The sequence below is a fragment of the Oncorhynchus kisutch genome, unplaced genomic scaffold (assembly GCF_002021735.2).
Source record: "Oncorhynchus kisutch isolate 150728-3 unplaced genomic scaffold, Okis_V2 scaffold624, whole genome shotgun sequence".
Lineage (NCBI taxonomy): Eukaryota > Metazoa > Chordata > Actinopteri > Salmoniformes > Salmonidae > Oncorhynchus > Oncorhynchus kisutch.
Window position 1 is genome coordinate 4,355 of NW_022262569.1, and position 20,741 is coordinate 25,095.

General features: G+C 45.9%; 1 protein-coding gene across 1 annotated transcript; it reads right to left on the minus strand.

The window, feature by feature from the left end:
• Nucleotides 1-652: 652 nt before the first annotated feature.
• LOC116360845 (caspase recruitment domain-containing protein 11-like) lies at nucleotides 653-13,819 on the minus strand. The gene is made up of 7 exons (XM_031815783.1): nucleotides 13,598-13,819; nucleotides 12,235-12,361; nucleotides 7,499-7,626; nucleotides 6,694-6,809; nucleotides 6,134-6,218; nucleotides 1,063-1,158; nucleotides 653-964 (listed from the first exon to the last, which is right to left on the minus strand). Exons 2-7 carry the CDS (start codon nucleotides 12,284-12,286, stop codon nucleotides 767-769), a joined length of 675 nt encoding a protein of 224 aa, XP_031671643.1. The 5' UTR covers nucleotides 12,287-12,361; nucleotides 13,598-13,819; the 3' UTR covers nucleotides 653-766.
• Between the last annotated feature and the right edge of the window lie 6,922 nt (nucleotides 13,820-20,741).

The following is a 20,741-nucleotide window of genomic DNA, read 5'->3' on the forward strand; positions in this document are numbered from 1 at the left end:
AGTATATATAGAGAGAGAAACAGATGTAGTGTATAGGTGTGTGTATATAGAGAGAGAAACAGATGTAGTGTATAGGTGTGTATATATGAGAGATAAACAGATGTAGTGTATAGGTGTGTGTATATATAGAGAGAGAAAACAGGTGTAGTGTATAGGTGTGTATATATGAGAGATAAACAGATGTAGTGTATAGGTGTGTATGTATAGAGAGAGAAACAGGTGTAGTGTATAGGTGTGTGTGTATATAGAGAGAGAAACAGGTGTAGTGTATAGGTGTGTGTGTATATAGAGAGAGAAACAGGTGTAGTGTATAGGTGTGTGTATATATAGAGAGAGAAACAGGTGTAGTGTATAGGTGTGTGTGTTATATAGAGAGAGAAACAGGTGTAGTGTATAGGTGTGTGTATATAGAGAGAGAAACAGGTGTAGTGTATAGGTGTGTGTGTATATAGAGAGAGAAACAGGGCGTATAGGTAGTAGTGTACATGGTTTATGGTAGGATGTAGGTTTATGGTAGGATGTAGGTTTATGGTAGGATGTAGGTTTATGGTAGGATGTAGGTTTATGGTAGGATGTAGTTGTGAATCCTGACTCAGGGTTTTGAAGCCTGCGTCTGGGGCAGCGTTGGGTTTCCTGTAGTGTTTAGGGGTGTAGGGTGCAGGGTGCAGGGCTTACCATCCTGTCTCAGGGGTTTGAAGCCTGTTCTGGGCAGCATTGGGTTTCCTGTAGTGTTTAGGGTGTAGGGTGCAGGGCTTACCATCCTGTCTCAGGTTTTCGAAGCCTGGTCTGGGCAGCATTGGGTTTCCTGTATTGTATAGTGTGTAGGGTGTAGGGTGCAAGGCTTACCATCCTGTCTCAGGGTTTCGAAGCCTGGTCTGGGCAGCGTTGGGTTTCCTGAGCTCACAATGCGAACACGCTCACTGCTGTTCATACGCTTATACTTATTATCCACCCTGCTGACAAACTACACACACACACACACCACACACACACATTGCACTTTACTGAGGAGATGGGTTGTGTGTGTGTGTGTGTGTGTGTGAAGGTGTGTGTGTGTGTTACCTGTAGTATCTGTGTGATGAAGACGCTAGCTCTGGACATGCGAGGGCTGGATTTGGGGTCTGAGGACAGGCTGGACTCTTCAGGCTGTAAGCTGTTCTACACAACATAAACAACAACAACAACAACATGTTATCAACAGCAAATCAAGACAGTTCAAGGTGTTTACATGTAGTTAGCTCACGGTTATTAAAGGGTTGATGGACACTGTAGAGTGCATGGAGAATAAGAGCACCTCCTCCAAGCTGCACACTGCACTGAGGATAGGAAACACTATAGAGTGCATGGAGAATAAGAGCACCTCCTCCAAGCTGCACACTGCACTGAGGATAGGAAACACTGTAGAGTGCATGGAGAATAAGAGCACCTCCTCCAAGCTGCACACTGCACTGAGGATAGGAAACACTGTAGAGTGCATGGAGAATAAGAGCACCTCCTCCAAGCTGCACACTGCACTGAGGATAGGAAACACTGTAGAGTGCATGGAGAATAAGAGCACCTCCTCCAAGCTGCACACTGCACTGAGGATAGGAAACACTGTAGAGTGCATGGAGAATAAGAGCACCTCCTCCAAGCTGCACACTGCACTGAGGATAGGAAACACTGTAGAGTGCATGGAGAATAAGAGCACCTCCTCCAAGCTGCCCACTGCACTGAGGATAGGAAACACTGTAGAGTGCATGGAGAATAAGAGCACCTCCTCCAAGCTGCACACTGCACTGAGGATAGGAAACACTGTCACTAGCAACAAATCCACCATAATCGAGCATTTCAATAAGCATTTTTCTACGGCTGGCCATGCTCCCCCCGCCCCCCCGCTTCTCTTTCACTCAATTCCAAACAGCTGATGTTCTGAAAGAGCTGCAAATTCTGGATCCCTATAAATCAGCTGGGCTAGACAATCTGGACAATCTCTTTCTAAAATTATCCTCAAAATTCGTATCGTCTGAGATCCCCAAAGATTGGAAAGCTGACGCGGTCATCCCCCTCTTCAAAGGGGGAGACACCTTAGACCCAAACTGTTACAGACCTATATCCATCCTACCCTGCCTTTCTAAAATCTTCGAAAGCCAAGTTAATAAACAGATCACCGACCATTTCGAATCCCACCATACCTTCTCCACTATGCAATCTGGTTTCCGAGCTGGTCATGGGTGCACCTCAGCCACGCTCAAGGTCCTAAACGACATCACAACCACCATCAATTAAAGACAATATTGTGCAGCCGTCTTCATCGACCTGGCCAAGGCTTTCAACTCGGTCAATCACCGCATTCTTATCTGCAAGACTCAATAGCCTTGGTTTCTCAAATGACTACTTCACTAACTACTTCTCAGATAGAGTTCAGTGTGTCAAATTGGAGGGCCTGTTGTCCGGACCTCTACCAGTCTCTATGGGGGTGCCACAGGGTTCAATTCTCTGGCCAACTCTTGTCTCTGTATATATCATTGTCGCTCTTGCTGCTGGTGATTCTCAGGGCATGACACAGCCACATTTTTTTTTAAATAACAACAATTTAAATACATCCAGTCAATGTCTCTATGCCAAGTTGAACGGTTCATCTTTCAGAAGAATTTGGAACTGAGTTGATAGCCCATAGCTACATGTCTGATGGCTTTGTTCATTGGTTTATTATAAATCCCCATTAGTTCCTGCCAAGGCAGCAGCTACTCTTCCTGGGGTTTATTATGGATCCCCTTTAGTTCCTGTCAAGGCAGCAGCTACTCTTCCTGGGGTTTATTATGGATCCCCTTTAGTTCCTGCCAAGGCAGCAGCTACTCTTCCTGGGGTTTATTATGGATCCCCTTTAGTTCCTGTCAAGGCAGCAGCTACTCTTCCTGGGGTTTATTATGGATCTCCACTAGTTCCTGTCAAGGCAGCAGCTACTCTTCCTGGGGTTTATTATGGATCTCCACTAGTTCCTGCCAAGACAGCAGCTACTCTTCCTGGGGTTTATTATGGATCCCCATTGTTTAAGAACACATTTTTATAAAAAATAAATACAATATAAATATAGGACACAACACTACATAAAGAGAATCCTAAGACAACAACATAGCAAGGCAGCATCACATGACAACACATCATGGTAGCAACACAACATGTTCACAACATGGTAGCAACACAACATGGTAGCAGCACAAAACATGGTACAAACATTATTGGTCACAGACAACAGCACAAAGGGCAAGAAGGTAGAGACAACAATACATCACACAAAGCAGCCACAACTGTCAGTAAGAGTGTCCATGATTGAGTCTTTGAATGAAGAGATGGAGATAAAACTGTCCAGTTTGAGTGTTTGTTGCAGCTCGTTCCAGTCGCTAGCTGCAGCAAACTGAAAAGAGGAGTGACCCAGGGATGTGTGTGCTTTGGGGACCTTTAACAGAATGTGACTGGCAGAACGGGTGTTGTATGTGGAGGATGAGGGCTGCAGTAGATTCTTTAAATTTATTTTTATTTTACCTTTATTTAACTAGGCAATTCAGTTAAGAACAAATTCTTATTTTCATTGACGATCTAGGAACAGTGGGTTAACTGCCTGTTCAGGGGCAGAACGACAGATTTGTACCTTGTCAGCTCGGGGGTGTTGAACTTGCAACCTTCCGGTTACTAGTCCAACGCTCTAACCACTAGGCTACCAGATATGGGGGAGTGAGGCCCAAGAGGGTTTTATAAATAAGCATCAACCAGTGGGTCTTGCGACGGGTATACAGAGATGACCAGTTTACAGAGGACTGTAGAGTGATGTGTCCTATAAGGAGCGTTGGGGGCCAATCTGACGGCCGAATGGTAATATATGATGTTGATCTGAAGCCACTGACTCGGCCAATAAGTTATTTCCTCCTCTGGCGCACAGTTTCAGAGAAGTCCTCTTTGGAGAAGATGTTGGTTCCTCTCAAATTCTTGTCTCTCTCCAGAACAGATATCTTGTCCTTGAACCTTGGGAACTTGACCCCTAACGGCCTGGGTCTGTCACCTGGGCTCATTACAGGTTTTCCAGACCTACACTCCAACTCAGTCTTTCTATGACCCATCTGGAGCTTTTCAGTGATAATTCTTCTCACTTTCTCCTCATGTGGAGACTCTGGTATGCCATCCACAACAATGGTGTCCGTATCACCTATAACGCCCATATCGGTGGCTATTTTAGGTTGTACGGGTACGTCATATTAGCTCAATCGCCAATTTCTCAGAATCACAGAAACACAACACCTTGAATGAATAACAGAAACAAGTTGCTATGGATGAAATAGATGAAAATAACTGTTCAAAGCATGAAAAACATATATTTTTGTATATCAAACGTGAGTATAAATCTGTGAAATTGTTTAAATATATGATTATTTTGGAGGAATTTAAACCATTTACAGCTAATAAAGGCTAATAAAAGAAAAAGTGTAACTATGTGACAGAAAGTGTCATTTTGACATTTCCAATTTGGACTCGAAAATAACCCTTGTTGGGGCTTTAGGGGTAAAAAAATGGCCCCAGTTGGTGATTTAGTGCTCAAAAATTACCCCTGTTGGGGCTTTTAGCGGTTGAAATATGTTGATGCTTTTAAGGTTAAATTTCAAGCACACTATAACGTGGATCTGTAATGGTCCGTATTGAATCTAGGCCTTAGTTAGTCAGTCAGTTACGTTAGTCAGTCAGTTGTTCAGCCAGTTTGTTAGATAGAAGCTAGGTTAGTTAGTTGGTTAGTTAGTTGGGGACTAGTTAGTTGGTTAGCTAGTTGGTTGGTTTGTTTGTTTGTTAGGGGATAATGGGTTAGGGCCTAGTTAGTTGGAGGCTAGTTAGTAAGGGGCTAGTTAGGTAGAGGCTAGTTATTTAGGGGCTAGTTAGTTAGATGAAAGTTAGTTAGAGGATAATTAGTTAGGGGTAGTTAGTACCCTGAGGTTATGCAGGCTGCTAGTTAGTTAGGGGCTAGTAGGTTGGAGGCTAGTTAGTTTGAGGCTAGTTAGTTAGGGGCTAGTTAGTACCCTGAGGTCAAGCAGGCTGCTAGTTAGTTAGGGGCTAGTTAGTTAGGGGTTAGTTATACCCTGAGGTTATGCAGGCTGCTAATAAGTTAGGGAGTAGTTAGTTTGGGGCTAGTTAGGTAGAGGGCAGTTACTTAATGGCTAGTTAGTTAGGGGCTAGTTAGTTAGATACAAGTTAGTTAGGGGCTAGTTAGTTAGATGCTAGTTAGTTAGGGGCTAGTTAGTTAGAGACAAGTTAGTTAGGGGCTAGTTAGTTAGATGCTAGTTAGTTAGGGGCTAATTAGTACCCTGAAGTTAGCCCCTAACTACTACTTTAGGTAGAGGCAAATTAGTTAGGGGCTAGTTAGATAGGAGTTAGTTAGTTAGGAGTTAATTAGCTAGGGGCTAGTTAGTACCCTGAGGTTATGCAGGCTGCTAGTTAGTTAGGGGCTAGTTAGTTAGGGGATAGTTATACCCTGAGGTTAAGCAGACTGCTAATAAGTTAGGGAGTAGTTATTTAGGGGCTAGTTAGTTATGGACTAGTTGGTTATGGGCTAGTTAGTTACGGGCTAGTTATTACCCTGATGTTATGCAGGCTGCTAGTTACTTAGTGGCTAGTTAGTTAGGGGCTAGATAGTTAGAGGCTAGATAGTTAGAGGCTAGATAGTTAGGGGCTAGTTAGTACCCTGAGGTTATGCAGGCTGCTAGTTAGTTATGAGCTGGTTAGTACCCTGAGGTTATGCAGGCTGCTAGTTAGTTACGAGCTAGTTATTACCCTGAGGTTATGCAGGCTGCTAGTCAGTTAGGGGTTAGCTGGCTAGTTAGTTAGGGGCTTGTTAGTGCCCTAAGGTTATGCAGGCTGCTAATTAGTTAGGGGTAAGTTGGCTAGTTAGTTAGGGGTTAGTTAGTACCATGAGGTTATGTAGGCTGCTAATTAGTTAGGGGTAAGTTGGCTAGTTAGTTAGGGGCTAGTTAGTACCGTGAGGTTATGTAGGCTGCTAGTTAGTTAGGGGTAAGTTGGCTAGTTAGTCAGGGGCTAGTTATTACCATGAGGTTATGCAGGCTGCTAGTCAGTTAGGGGGTAGCTGGCTAGCTAATTAGGGGCTAGTTAATACCTTGAAGTTGCGCAGGCTGTCATTCTCCTCTCTTCCTCCTCGACACACCAGCTTCTGCATCTTTACCAGGAGAAGCTGCTGGGCCCTGTAGATCATACACGTGTGCGTGTGCGAACACACACACACACAGACACACACACACACACAGGTCAGTGGTGATCTATAGTGGTTGCTAATCTGAGGTTGTATCGAGCTTCTGCATCTTTTCCAGGAGCAACTGCTGGGCCCTGTAGATCACACACATACAGGTCTGTGGTGAAATGTAGTAGTCTGATGTTACATCAAGATTCTGGATCAGTATTTGAAAGTATTCATCTGGTATTCTGTAGTACTGTGTAGTAATATGTAATAGTCTGTAGTAGTCTGTAGTACTCTGTAGTAGTCTGTAGTACTCTGTAGTAGTGTGTAGTAGTCTGTAGTAGTGTGTAGTAGTATGTAGTACTCTGTAGTAGTCTGTAGTAGTATGTAGTGATCTGTAGTAGTATGTAGTAGTCTGTAGTAGTCTGTAGTACTCTGTAGTTTGTAGTAGTGTGTAGTAGTCCATAGCAGTCTGTATTTACCGTGAGTAAGAGGGGATGGTGCCTTTTTCCGATAGGTCGGTTCCAGAGTAGGCTTCGACCCGGGAGCAAAGCCACTCCCACTTCCCCTGGTGCATCGTGTCCAGGACATGGACCACCTTAATCAATCAATCAACCAATCAAATAAATATGTTAATCAATCAATCAACCAATAAATCACTCAATCAACCGAACAACCAATCAATCAATCATGAATTCAATAAAATAATCAAACCTCATCCAACCAATTACTCAAACAATAAATTAACCAAACAACCAAGCAATCAATCAACCCTAACAACAGCAACACGATAATAACAGGTACCTCATTACATATTGTAGATTGATGTACCTCGTCACAAAGCACATATTGTAGATTATATCATGTATATATTGTATATTGTACACTACCGGTCAACAGGTTTAGAACAGCTACTCATTCAAGGGTTTCTCTTTATTTTTACTATTTTCTACATTGTAGAATAATAGTGAATTGACTACAGGACTATTGACATATGGAATCAAGTAGTTACCAAAAAAGTGGTTCAATTAAGCCAATTTGTGTATCACTGAATCATCATTTAGACTAGGATTTATGAAGTCAATGACTTTCAGAATGAGACTGATATGAGGTAATAACTAACACTTGCACTTACTTTGCTGATAGTTACCTTATTGAGGAAAAGTGTACTTACTATGACTGAGATATGTGGTTGTCTCACTTAGCTATCTTCAGATGAATGTACTAACTGGAAGTCGATCTGGATAAGAGTGTCTACTAAATGACAGGGTTAGGGTCAGCAGGTACCTCATCACAAAGCACGCTCAGGGAGCAGGTGTCTGATTGGCCAGAGATGTTGAGGTTGATTCTGATGTAGAATGAGTCTCCTGACGTCACCGTTCCCTCCGATAGATCCCTCTGCAGCCTCCGGTACCCTGACAGACACACACAGACACACAATAGATCTGAGTTATATTAGATAGATAGCTAGAAAACAATGTTTTTATCTGTATTTGAAGCCTGAGCATAAAGTAAGGTGTCCAGGGTTAGTCCAGGTGTCCAGGGTTAGTCCAGGTGGGTTAGGGTTAGTCCAGGTGGGTTAGGGTTAGTCCAGGTGGGTTAGGGTTAGTCCAGGTGGGTTAGGGTTAGTCCAGGTGGGTTAGGGTTAGTCCAGGTGTCCAGGGTTAGGGTTAGGGTTAGTCCAGGTGGGTTAGGGTTAGTCCAGGTGTCCAGGGTTAGTCCAGGTGGGTTAGGGTTAGTCCAGGTGGGTTAGGGTTAGTCCAGGTGTCCAGGGTTAGTCCAGGTGGGTTAGGGTTAGTCCAGGTGTCCAGGGTTAGTCCAGGTGGGTTAGGGTTAGTCCAGGTGGGTTAGGGTTAGTCCAGGTGGGTTAGGGTTAGTCCAGGTGTCCAGGGTTAGGGTTAGGGTTAGTCCAGGTGGGTTAGGGTTAGTCCAGGTGTCCAGGGTTAGTCCAGGTGGGTTAGGTTAGTCCAGGTGGGTTAGGGTTAGTCCAGGTGTCCAGGGTTAGTCCAGGTGGGTTAGGGTTAGTCCAGGTGTCCAGGGTTAGTCCAGGTGGGTTAGGGTTAGTCCAGGTGGGTTAGGGTTAGTCCAGGTGGGTTAGGGTTAGCTCCAGGTGTCCAGGGTTAGGGTTAGGGTTAGTCCAGGTGGGTTAGGGTTAGTCCAGGTGTCCAGGGTTAGTCCAGGTGGGTTAGGGTTAGTCCAGGTGGGTTAGGATTAGTCCAGGTGGGTTAGGGTTAGTCCAGGTGGGTTAGGGTTAGTCCAGGGTTAGTCCAGGTGGGTTAGGGTTAGTCCAGGTGTCCAGGGTTAGGGTTAGTCCAGGTGGGTTAGGGTTAGTCCAGGTGGGTTAGGGTTAGTCCAGGTGTCCAGGGTTAGGGTTAGGGTTAGTCCAGGTGGGTTAGGGTTAGTCCAGGTGTCCAGGGTTAGGGTTTAGTCCAGGTGGGTTAGGGTTAGTCCAGGTGTCCAGGGTTAGTCCAGGTGTCCAGGGTTAGTCCAGGTGGGTTAGGGTTAGGTTAGGGTTAGTCCAGGTGGGTTAGGGTTAGTCCAGGTGTCCAGGTGTCCAGGGTTAGGGTTAGTCCAGGTGTCCAGGGTTAGGTTTAGGGTTAGTCCAGGTGTCCAGGGTTTGTCCAGGGTTAGTCCAGGTGTCCAGGGTTAGGGTTAGTCCAGGTGTCCAGGGTTAGGGTTAGGGTTAGTCCAGGTGTCCAGGGTTAGGTTTAGGGTTAGTCCAGGTGTCCAGGGTTAGGGTTAGTCCAGGTGGGTTAGGGTTAGGGTTAGTCCAGGTGTCCAGGGTAGGGTTAGGGTTAGTCAGGTGTCAGGGTTAGGGTTAGTCCAGGTGTCCAGGGTTAGGGTTAGTCCAGGTGTCCAGGGTTAGGGTTAGGGTTTAGTCCAGGTGTCCAGGGTTAGGGTTAGTCCAGGTGTCCAGGGTTAGTCCAGGTGTCCCAGGGTTAGGGTTAGTCCAGGTGTCCAGGGTTAGGGTTAGTCCAGGTGTCCAGGGTCAGGGTTAGGGTTAGTCCAGGTGGGTTAGGGTTAGTCCAGGTGTCCAGGGTTAGGTTTAGGGTTAGTCCAGGTGGGTTAGGGTTAGTCCAGGTGTCCAGGGTTTAGGGTTAGTCCAGGTGTCCAGGGTTAGGTTTAGGGTTAGTCCAGGTGTCCAGGGTTAGTCCAGGTGTCCAGGGTTAGGGTTAGTCCAGGTGTCCAGGGTTAGGGTTAGTCCAGGTGTCCAGGGTTAGGGTTAGGGTTAGTCCAGGTGGGTTAGGGTTAGTCTAGGTGTCCAGGGTTAGGGTTAGGGTTAGTCCAGGTGAGTTAGGGTTAGTCCAGGTGTCCCAGGGTTAGGTTTAGGGTTAGTCCAGGTGAGTTAGGGTTAGTCCAGGTGTCCAGGGTTAGGGTTAGGATTAGTCCAGGTGTCCAGGGTTAGGTTTAGGGTTAGTCCAGGTGTCCAGGGTTAGGTTTAGGGTTAGTCCAGGTGGGTTAGGGTTAGTCCAGTGTCCAGGGTTAGGTTTAGGGTTAGTCCAGGTGTCCCAGGGTTAGGTTTAGGGTTAGTCCAGGTGGGTTAGGGTTAGTCCAGGTGTCCAGGGTTAGGTTTAGGGTTAGTCCAGGTGTCCAGGGTTAGGGTTAGTCCAGGTGGGTTAGGGTTAGTCTAGGTGTCCAGGGTTAGGTTTAGGGTTAGTCCAGGTGTCCAGGGTTAGGGTTAGGGTTAGTCCAGGTGGGTTAGGGTTAGTCTAGGTGTCCAGGGTTTGTCCAGGGTTAGTCCAGGTGTCCAGGGTTAGGGTTAGTCCAGGTGTCCAGGGTTAGGGTTAGTCCAGGTGGGGTTAGGGTTAGTCTAGGTGTCCAGGGTTAGTCCAGGTGTCCAGGGTTAGGGTTAGTCCAGGTGTCCAGGGTTTAGGGTTAGTCCCAGGTGGGTAGGGTTAGTCCAGGTGGGTTAGGGTTAGGTTTAGGGTTAGTCCAGGTGTCCAGGGTTAGGTTTAGGGTTAGTCCAGGTGTCCAGGGTTAGGTTTAGGGTTAGTCCAGGTGTCCAGGGTTAGGGTTAGTCCAGGTGGGTTAGGGTTAGGGTTAGTCCAGGTGTCCAGGGTTAGGGTTAGGGTTAGTCCAGGTGTCCAGGGTTAGGGTTAGTCCAGGTGTCCAGGGTTAGGGTTAGTCCAGGTGTCCAGGGTTAGGGTTAGGGTTAGTCCAGGTGGGTTAGGGTTAGTCCAGGTGTCCAGGGTTAGGTTTAGGGTTAGTCCAGGTGGGTTAGGGTTAGTCCAGGTGTCCAGGGTTAGGGTTAGTCCAGGTGTCCAGGGTTAGGTTTAGGGTTAGTCCAGGTGTCCAGGGTTTGTCCAGGGTTAGTCCAGGGTTAGGGTTAGTCCAGGTGTCCAGGGTTAGGGTTAGGGTTAGTCCAGGTGGGTTAGGGTTAGTCTAGGTGTCCAGGGTTAGGGTTAGGGTTAGTCCAGGTGAGTTAGGGTTAGTCCAGGTGTCCAGGGTTAGGTTAGGGTTAGTCCAGGTGAGTTAGGGTTAGTCCAGGTGTCCAGGGTTAGGGTTAGGGTTAGTCCAGGTGTCCAGGGTTAGGTTTAGGGTTAGTCCAGGTGTCCAGGGTTAGGTTTAGGGTTAGTCCAGGTGGGTTAGGGTTAGTCCAGGTGTCCAGGGTTAGGTTTAGGGTTAGTCCAGGTGTCCAGGGTTAGGTTTAGGGTTAGTCCAGGTGGGTTAGGGTTAGTCCAGGTGTCCAGGGTTAGGTTTAGGGTTAGTCCAGGTGTCCAGGGTTAGGGTTAGTCCAGGTGGGTTAGGGTTAGTCTAGGTGTCCAGGGTTAGGTTTAGGGTTAGTCCAGGTGTCCAGGGTTAGGGTTAGGGTTAGTCCAGGTGGGTTAGGGTTAGTCTAGGTGTCCAGGGTTTGTCCAGGGTTAGTCCAGGTGTCCAGGGTTAGGGTTAGTCCAGGTGTCCAGGGTTAGGGTTAGTCCAGGTGGGTTAGGGTTAGTCTAGTGTCCAGGGTTAGTCCAGGTGTCCAGGGTTAGGGTTAGTCCAGGTGTCCAGGGTTAGGGTTAGTCCAGGTGTCCAGGGTTAGGGTTACTCCAGGTGTACAGGGTTAGGGTTAGTCCAGGTGTCCAGGGTTAGGTTTAGGGTTAGTCCAGGTGTCCAGGGTTAGGGTTAGGGTAGTCCAGGTGTCCAGGGTTAGTCAGGTGTCCAGGGTTAGGGTTAGTCCAGGTGTCCAGGGTTAGGGTTAGGGTTAGTCCAGGTGTCCAGGGTTAGGGTTAGGGTTAGTCCAGGTGGGTTAGGGTTAGTCTAGGTGTCCAGGGTTAGGTTTAGGGTTAGTCCAGGTGTCCAGGGTTAGGTTTAGGGTTAGTCCAGGTGTCCAGGGTTAGGGTTAGTCCAGGTGGGTTAGGGTAGTCCAGGTGTCCAGGGTTAGGTTTAGGGTTAGTCCAGGTGTCCAGGGTTAGGTTTAGGGTTAGTCCAGGTGTCCAGGGTTAGGGTTAGGGTTAGTCCAGGTGGGTTAGGGTTAGTCCAGGTGTCCAGGGTTAGGTTTAGGGTTAGTCCAGGTGTCCAGGGTTAGGTTTAGGGTTAGTCCAGGTGTCCAGGGTTAGGGTTAGTCCAGGTGGGTTAGGGTTAGTCTAGGTGTCCAGGGTTAGTCCAGGTGTCCAGGGTTAGGTTTAGGGTTAGTCCAGGTGTCCAGGGTTAGGGTTAGTCCAGGTGGGTTAGGGTTAGTCTAGGTGTCCAGGGTTAGTCCAGGTGTCCAGGGTTAGGGTTAGTCCAGGTGTCCAGGGTTAGGTTTAGGGTTAGTCCAGGTGTCCAGGGTTAGGGTTAGGGTTAGTCCAGGTGGGTTAGGGTTAGTCTAGGTGTCCAGGGTTAGTCCAGGTGTCCAGGGTTAGGGTTAGTCCAGGTGTCCAGGGTTAGGGTTACTCCAGGTGTACAGGGTTAGGGTTACTCCAGGTGTACAGGGTTAGGGTTAGGGTTAGTCCTAATGCAGATAAAACCTCCACTACAATGGTGTTAGGGGATTTACAATGGTGTTAGGGGATGGTGTGTTTGCCTGTGTGTGTGTGTACGTTTACAGTGTAAGAACGTACCATCATAGTTGGCACGGTAGTGCAGTTGGATTGGTCCAGAGCAACGTTGCATCGTCCAATGGGCTTCCTCCTGGGTGCAGGTGTCCAACGAGATGCTCTGGTTCTCCCCGCGGATACAGCCCTCCAGCTGAACCAGCCAATGACAGAGAGGGAAGGGGAACAGAGCCAAAAAGAAGACAGCTGTAGGTCCACTAATTCCTTATACGGAGCCCAGTCATTTTATTCAACATGCCAATATTATGGAATTTTCAATGGTTGTACTTTAAAAAAAAAAAATCTGTGTTTATAATACCTTAGGGTTAGGGTACCTCAGGGTACCTTAGGGTTAGGGTACCTTAGGGTTAGGGTACCTTGGGGTTAGGGTACCTAGGGCACCTCAGGGTTAGGGTACCTTAGGGTTAGGGTTCCTTAGGGTTAGGGTACCTTAAGGTTAGTGTACCTTAGGGTACCTCAAGGTTAGGGTTCCTCAGGGTTAGGGTACCTTAGGGTTAGGGTACCTTAGGGTACCTTAGGGTTAGGGTACCTTAAGGTTAGGGTACCTTGGGGTTAGGGTACCTAGGGCACCTCAGGGTTAGGGTACCTTAGGGTTAGGGTACCTTAGGGTTAGGGTTCCTTAGGGTTCCTCAGGGTTAGGGTTCCTCAGGGTTAGGGTACCTTAGGGTTAGGGTACCTTAGGGTTAGGGTTCCTTAGGGTTAGGGTACCTAGGGCACCTCAGGGTTAGGGTACCTTAGGGTTAGGGTACCTTAGGGTTAGGGTTCCTTAGGGTTCCTCAGGGTTAGGGTACCTTAGGGTTAGGGTACCTTAGGGTTAGGGTTCCTTAGGGTTAGGGTACCTTAAGGTTAGTGTACCTTAGGGTACCTCAAGGTTAGGGTTCCTCAGGGTTAGGGTACCTTAGGGTTAGGGTACCTTAGGGTTAGGGTACCTTAAGGTTAGGGTACCTTAGGGTTAGGGTTCCTCAGGGTTAGGGTACCTTAGGGTTAGGGTACCTTAGGGTTAGGGTACCTTAAGGTTAGGGTACCTTAGGGTTAGGGTTCCTCAGGGTTAGGGTACCTTAGGGTTAGGGTTCCTTAGGGTTAGGGCACCTAGGGTACCTTAGGGTTAGGGCACCTTAGGGTTAGGGTACCTAGGGTACCTTAGGGTTAGGGTACCTCAGGGCTAAGGTACCTATGGTACCTTAGGGTTGGGGTTCCTCAGGGTTAGGGTAGCGTAGGGTTAGAGTACCTCCGGGTTACAGTATCTAGGGTACCTTAGGGTTAGGGCACCTTAGGGTTAGGGTACCTAGGGTACCTCAGGGTTAGGGTACCTCAGGGTTAGGGTACCTGGAGTACCTTAGTAGTTTGTGTGCATCACAGTGTATCTCACCAAAAGGAGGTGGTGGCCCTCCCGTAGCCCCGCCTTCTCAGCGCCGGACTCTGATTGGACAGACGACACAAAGATTCCACTGTCGTTACCACCAACCAGCGTGACATCAGCCAAAAGTTGGTCGCCTAGCAATGAAAGCTCCTGGACTGGCCGCAGAGAAGAGCTGACCCTCGAGAAGGAGGAGAGAGACGGACGGAAAGGCCTACACACACACACACACACACACACACACACATACACACACACACACACACACACACACACACACACACACACACACACACACATACATACATACATACATACATACACACACACACACACACACACACACACACACACACACACACACACACACACACACACACACACACACACACACACACACATATACACATACACACACACACACACACATATACACACACACACACACACATACACACACACACATATACACACACACACACACACACACACACACACATACATACATACATACATACACACACACATATACAAACACACATATACACACACACGTACACACACGTACAAACATATGCGTACACACACACACACATATACATTGACACACGCACACACATATACACACAAATACAAACACACACATATACAAACACACACACCCAACACACATACAAACACAAATGTTAAGGTTTGTCATTTGTACATGAATGTTTGTGTGTGTTTGTGAGAAGCTTCCATTAAAGAAACCGATCTGAGTTATATTAGATAGATAGCTTTGAAGAGATGATTGTGGACTACAGGAAAAAGAGGACCGAGCACACCCCCATTCTCATCGACGGGGCTGCAGTGGAGCAGGTTGAGAGCTTCAAGTTCCTTGGTGTCCACATCACCAACAAACTAACATGGTCCAAGCACACCAAGACAGTCATGAAGAGGGCACGACAAAACCTATTCCTCAGGAGACTGAAAAGATCCTCAGATCCTCAAAAGGTTCTAAAGGTTAAAGGTTATACAGCTGCACCATCTAGAGCACTGCTTGCATCACTACCTCGTATGGCAACTGCTCGGCCTCCGACCGCAAGGCACTAGAGGGTAATGCGAATGGCCCAGTACATCACTGGGGCCAAGTTTCCTGCCATCCAGGACCTCTATACCAGGTGGTGTCAGAGGAAGGCCCTAAAAATTGTCAAAGACTCCAGCCACCCTAGTCATAGACTGTTCTCTCTGCTACCGCAAAGCAAGAGGTACCGGAACATCTAGTCAAATGGCTACCCAGCCTATTTGCATTGCCCCTCCCCCTCTTTACACCACTGCTACTCTCTGTTGTCATCTATGCATAGTCACGTTAATAACTCTACCTACATGTACATACTACCTCAACTAACCGGTGCCCCGGCACATTGACTCTGTATCGGTACCCCCCTGTATATAGCCTCCACATTGACTCTGTATCGGTACCCCCTGTATATAGTCTCCACATTGACTCTGTACCGGTACCCCCTGTATATAGTCTCCACATTGACTCTGTACCGTAATACCCTGTATATAGCCTCCACATTGACTCTGTACCGGTACCCCCTGTATATAGCCTCCACATTGACTCTGTATCGGTACCCCCTGTATATAGCCTCCACATTGACTCTGTATCAGTACCCCTTGTATATAGTCTCACTATTGTTATTTTACTGCTGATCTTTAATTACTTGTTACTTTTATCTCTTATTCTTATCCGTATGTTTTTGAAACTGCATTGTTGGTTAGGGGCTCGTAAGTAAGCATTTCACTGTGAGGTCTACTACACCTGTTGTATTCAGCATTCCACTGTGAGGTCTACTACACCTGTTGTATTCAGCATTTCACTGTAAGGTCTACTACACCTGTTGTATTCAGCATTTCACTGTAAGGTCTACTACACCTGTTGAATTTGACGCATGTAACTAATACAATTTGATTTGATTTGAATCCACGATATGGCAGAGGTTGAAAAGCCATGGGGCGGCAGGGTAGCCTAGTGGTTAGATTGTTGGACTAGTAACCGAAAGTTCAAATCCCCGAGCTGACAAGGTACAAATCTGTCGTTCTGCCCCTGAACAGGCAGTTAACCCACTGTTCCTAGGCCGTCATTGAAAATAAGAATTTGTTCTTAACTGACTTGCCTAGTTAAATAAAGGTAAAATAAAAATAAATAAATACAAAATAAGATGTGTTTTCTTAACAACAGTTTATGGTCAACAATATCAAAGGCTGCCCTAACCCCAACCCTAACCTTAACCCTAACCTTGACCCTAATAGTACAGCTCCCAATCATATTATTATCCATTTCTTTCAACCAATCATTTGTGTCTGTTAACATGTTGATTGCCCTTCTCTTTAAGCATACTGAAAGTATTTTGTTAATTTGTTTACAGAGAAATAGCATTGCATTTGGTCAACAAAATGAAACAATTCTAACAGTTTGCTAAGAGCTGGTAGGTCTGCTGTTAGAAACAGAAAAGGCCGCTTTACCACTCTTAAGTAGCTGAATGACTTTGGCTTCCCTCCAGGCCTGAGGACAAAGACTTTCTTCTAGGCTCAGATTAAAGATATGACAGATAGGAGTGGCTATAGAGTCAGATACCATCCTCAGTAGGAGTGGCTATAGAGTCAGATACCATCCTCAGTAGGAGTGGCTATAGAGTCAGCTACCATCCTCAGTAGGAGTGGCTATAGAGTCAGATACCATCCTCAGTAGGAGTGGCTATAGAGTCAGATACCATCCTCAGTAGGAGTGGCTATAGAGTCAGCTACCATCCTCAGTAGGAGTGGCTATAGAGTCAGATACCATCCTCAGTAGGAGTGGCTATAGAGTCAGATACCATCCTCAGTAGGAGTGGCTATAGAGTCAGATACCATCCTCAGTAGGAGTGGCTATAGAGTCAGATACCATCCTCAGTAGGAGTGGCTATAGAGTCAGATACCATCCTCAGTAGGAGTGGCTATAGAGTCAGATACCATCCTCAGTAGGAGTGGCTATAGAGTCAGATACCATCCTCAGTAGGAGTGGCTATAGAGTCAGATACCATCCTCAGTAGGAGTGGCTATAGAGTCAGTAGGAGTGGCTATAGAGTCAGCTACCATCCTCAGTAGGAGTGGCTATAGAGTCAGATACCATCCTCAGTAGCTTTCCTTCTAAGTTGTCAATTTCGAGGTTTGTCAATACTGATCGATAACAATAATTTTTCCCCCTCTCACACACTAACTTTACAAAATTCAAACTTTATTTCAAACTTTTCTTCCATTATTTGTTTTTTATGCATGAGTACGTTGGCTCACTGGTCGTTGTTGGCATTTCCTGCCTAAGTTTGTCCACTTTGTTTGTCCATTAAAATAATGGTCAACATCAAATGGTTTTGTTATGAATAAGCCATCTGATTGGGTGAATGATGGAGTTGAATGTCTTTCTGCCCATCATTTCATTTAAATCCACAGTTTCCCATCATTCTCATTGATCTTCATGATACAGTTTCTTCTTCTTTGTGTTGAGTTTAGTCACATCATTTCTAAATGTGCAGTAAGTCAGCCAGTTAGAAGTGTAGCCAGACTTATTAGCCACTCCTTTTGCCCCATCTCTTTCAACCATACAGTTTTCAATTCCTCATCAATCCATGGAGCCTTAACAGTTGTAACAGTCAGTTTCTTAACTGGTGCATGTGAATCAATTATTGGAAGAGGCAATTTCATACATTTCATAAAGATGCTCCTTATTAATCACATCAAACTAACAAATATACACTGCTCAAAAAGATAAAGGGAACACTTAAACAACACAATGTAACTCCCAAGTCAATCACACTTCTGTGAAATCAAACTGTCCACTTAGGAAGCAACACTGATTGACAATACATTGCACATGCTGTTGTGCAAATGGAATAGACAACAGGTGGAAATTATAGGCAATTAGCAAGACACCCCCAATAAAGGAGTGGTTCTGCAGGTGGTGACCACAGACCACTTCTCAGTTCCTATGCTTCCTGGCTGATGTTTTGGTCACTTTTGAATGCTGGTGGTGCTTTCACTCTAGTGGTAGCATGAGACGGAGTCTACAACCCACACAAGTGGCTCAGGTAGTGCAGCTCATCCAGGTTGGCACATCAATGCGAGCTGTGTCAAGATGGTTTGCTGTGTCTGTCAGCGTAGTGTCCAGAGCATAGAGGCTCTACCAGGAGACAGGCCAGTACATCAGGAGACATGGAGGAGGCCGTAGGAGGGCAACAACCCAGCAGCAGGACCGCTACCTCCACCTTTGTGCAAGGATGAGCATAGCCAGAGCCCTGCAAAATGACCTCCAGCAGGCCACAAATGTGCATGTGTCTGCTCAAACGGTCAGAAACAGACTCCGTGAGGGTGGTATGAGGGCCTGACGTCCACAGGTGGGGGTTGTGCTAACAGCCCAACACCGTGCAGGACGTTTGGCATTTGCCAGAAAACACCAAGATTGGCAAATTCGCCACTGGCACCCTGTGCTCTTCACAGATGAAAGCAGGTTCACACTGAGCACATGTGACAGACGTGACAGAGTCTGGAGACGCCGTGGAGAACGTTCTGCTGCCTGCAACATCCTCCAGCATGACCAGTTTGGCGGTGGGTCAGTCATGGTGTGGGGTGGCATTTCTTTGGGGGGCCGCACAGCCCTCCATGTGCTCGCCAGAGGTAGCCTGACTGCCATTAGGTACCGAGATGAGATCCTCAGACCCCTTGTGAGACCAAATGCTGGTGCGGTTGGCCCTGGGTTCCTCCTAATGCAAGACAATGCTAGACCTCATGTGGCTGGAGTGTGTCAGCAGTTCCTGCAAGAGGAAGGCATTGATGCTATGGATGGCCCGCCCGTTCCCCAGACCTGAATCCAATTGAGCACATCTGGGACATCATGTCTTGCTCCATCCACCAATGCCACGTTGCACCACAGACTGTCCAGGAGTTGTCGGATGCTTTAGTCCAGGTCTGGGAGGAGATCCCTCAGGAGACCATCCGCCACCTCATCAGGAGCATGCCCAGGCGTTGTAGGGAGGTCATACAGGCACGTGGAGGCCACACACACTACTGAGCCTCATTTTGACTTGTTTTAAGGACATTACATCAAAGTTGGATCAGCCTGTAATGCGGATTTCCACTTTAATTTTGAGTGTGACTCCAAATCCAGACCTCCATAGGTTGATAAATTTGATTTCAATTGATAATTTTTGTGTGATTTTGTTGTCAGCACATGCAACTATGTAAAGATAAAAGTATTTAATAAGAATATTTCATTAATTCAGATCTAGGATGTGTTATTTTTGTGTTCCCTTTATTTTTTTGAGCAGTGTACAAAATATTTTAACATCATCCACATAAGAGTCACAGCAAAATCTTTTGTATGATCTCTTATATACTATTTTAGGCCCAGCATTTGGAACTTTTGCTTTCCTGAATATAGCCAGTATATTGTGATCACTGCATCCAATGGGTATGGACAAAGCTTAAGAATAAGTTTTACAGTATTAGTAAAAATGTCATGAATAACTGTGGATGATCTTGTTCCTGTATGTCGTCTGGAGATAGAGAGGAGGACCAAGATGCGACGTGGTAAGTATTCGTCATTGTAATGGGAAAACTGAACACTACAAAACAACACCGTGACAACCGTGAAGCTAATGCACAATCGTGCTGACACAAACACTACACATAGACCATCACCCACAATGACAAAACAGGCTACGTAAATATGGTTCCCAATCAGAGACAACGACTAACACCTGCCTCTGATTGAGAACCATATCAGGCCAAACACAGAACAGACAAACAGACATACAACAGAATGCCCACTCAGATCACACCCTGACCAAACAAAACCTATAAACATACAAAGCAAACTATGGTCAGGGCGTGACACTGTAGTGTTTGTAAACACCCTGGTAGGTTGATTAACCTGTCTGGGATAAAGTGGGGCAAAAAAGTATTTAGTCAGCCACCAATTGTGCAAGTTCTCCCACTTAAAAAGATGAGAGAGGCCTGTAATTTTCATCATAGGTACACTTCAACTATGACAGAGAAAATCAGAAAAAGAATCCAGAAAATCACATTGTAGGATTTTTTATGAATTTATTTGCAAATTATGGTGGAAAATAAGTATTTATCTATTCATTACCTTTGACGTGCTTCTTCTGTTGACACTCCAATATGTCCCATAGACATCACAAATGGTCCTTTAGTTCGATTAATTCCGTCTATATATCCAAATGTCAATTTATTCGGAGCGTTTGATCCAGAAAAATACCGGTTCCAAGTCGCAACATGACTACATCTAATAAGTTCCAAACATGTCAAACTACTTTTCAAAATACAACTTTAGGTGTTTTTTTTACGTAAATAATCGATACAATTGAAGACAGGATGATCTGTGTTCAATACCGGAGGAAAACAAAGTGGAGCGAGCTTTTCAGGTCACGCGCCTCTATCAAAGAGTCACGCGCCTATATCACTTCTCTCTACCCTCATTCTGAACAGTGTTACTTCTTCATTTATCAAAGGAAAAACCTCAACCAATTTCTAATAACAGCTGACATCCAGTGGAAGCGATAGGAACTGCAGGAAAGTCGATTAGAAATCTGGAATCCCATTGAAACCCCATTGAAAAGAGAGTGACCTCAAAAATAAATCTGAACGCTTTGTCCTCTGGGGTTTGCCTGCCAAATAAGTCTGTTATACTCACAGACATGATTCAAAAGGTTTAGAAACTTCAGAATGTTTTCTATCCAAATATGCTAATAATATGCATATCTTAGCTTCTGGGTCTGAGTAGCAGGCCGTTTACTTTGGACATGCTTTTCATCCAGACGTGAAAATACTGCCCCCTGTCCCAAAGAAGTTAATAACCTGAACCAGGTTACAGTGAGACGCTTCCTCTTGAGCAGACAGCTTGATGAAAACCAGTCAATATTCAGATTCCCAAGGAAGTAGACCTCTGTTATATCACATACACTATGAAGCATTTCACACATATTATTTAGATACTGGCTGTATTCAGTGCATTCGGAAAATATTTAGAACCATTGACTTTTTCCACATTTTGTTATGTTACAGCCTTATTCTAAAATTGCTTAAATTGTTTTTTTCCTCATCAATCTTCACACAATAG

What these genes read in the sequence shown, in the direction of transcription:
- LOC116360845 (XM_031815783.1), bottom strand. Translation starts at nt 12,286, where the DNA reads ATGCAACGTTGCTCTGGACCAATCCAACTGCACTACCGTGCCAACTAT. An exon ending in CTACCGTGCCAACTATGATG is followed by an intron (nt 7,627 to 12,234) that starts GTACGTTCTTAC and finishes TGTGTCTGTCAG; the next exon opens with GGTACCGGAGGCTGCAGAGG. An exon ending in ACAGCCTGCGCAACTTCAAG is followed by an intron (nt 1,159 to 6,133) that starts GTATTAACTAGC and finishes TATGTTGTGTAG; the next exon opens with AACAGCTTACAGCCTGAAGA.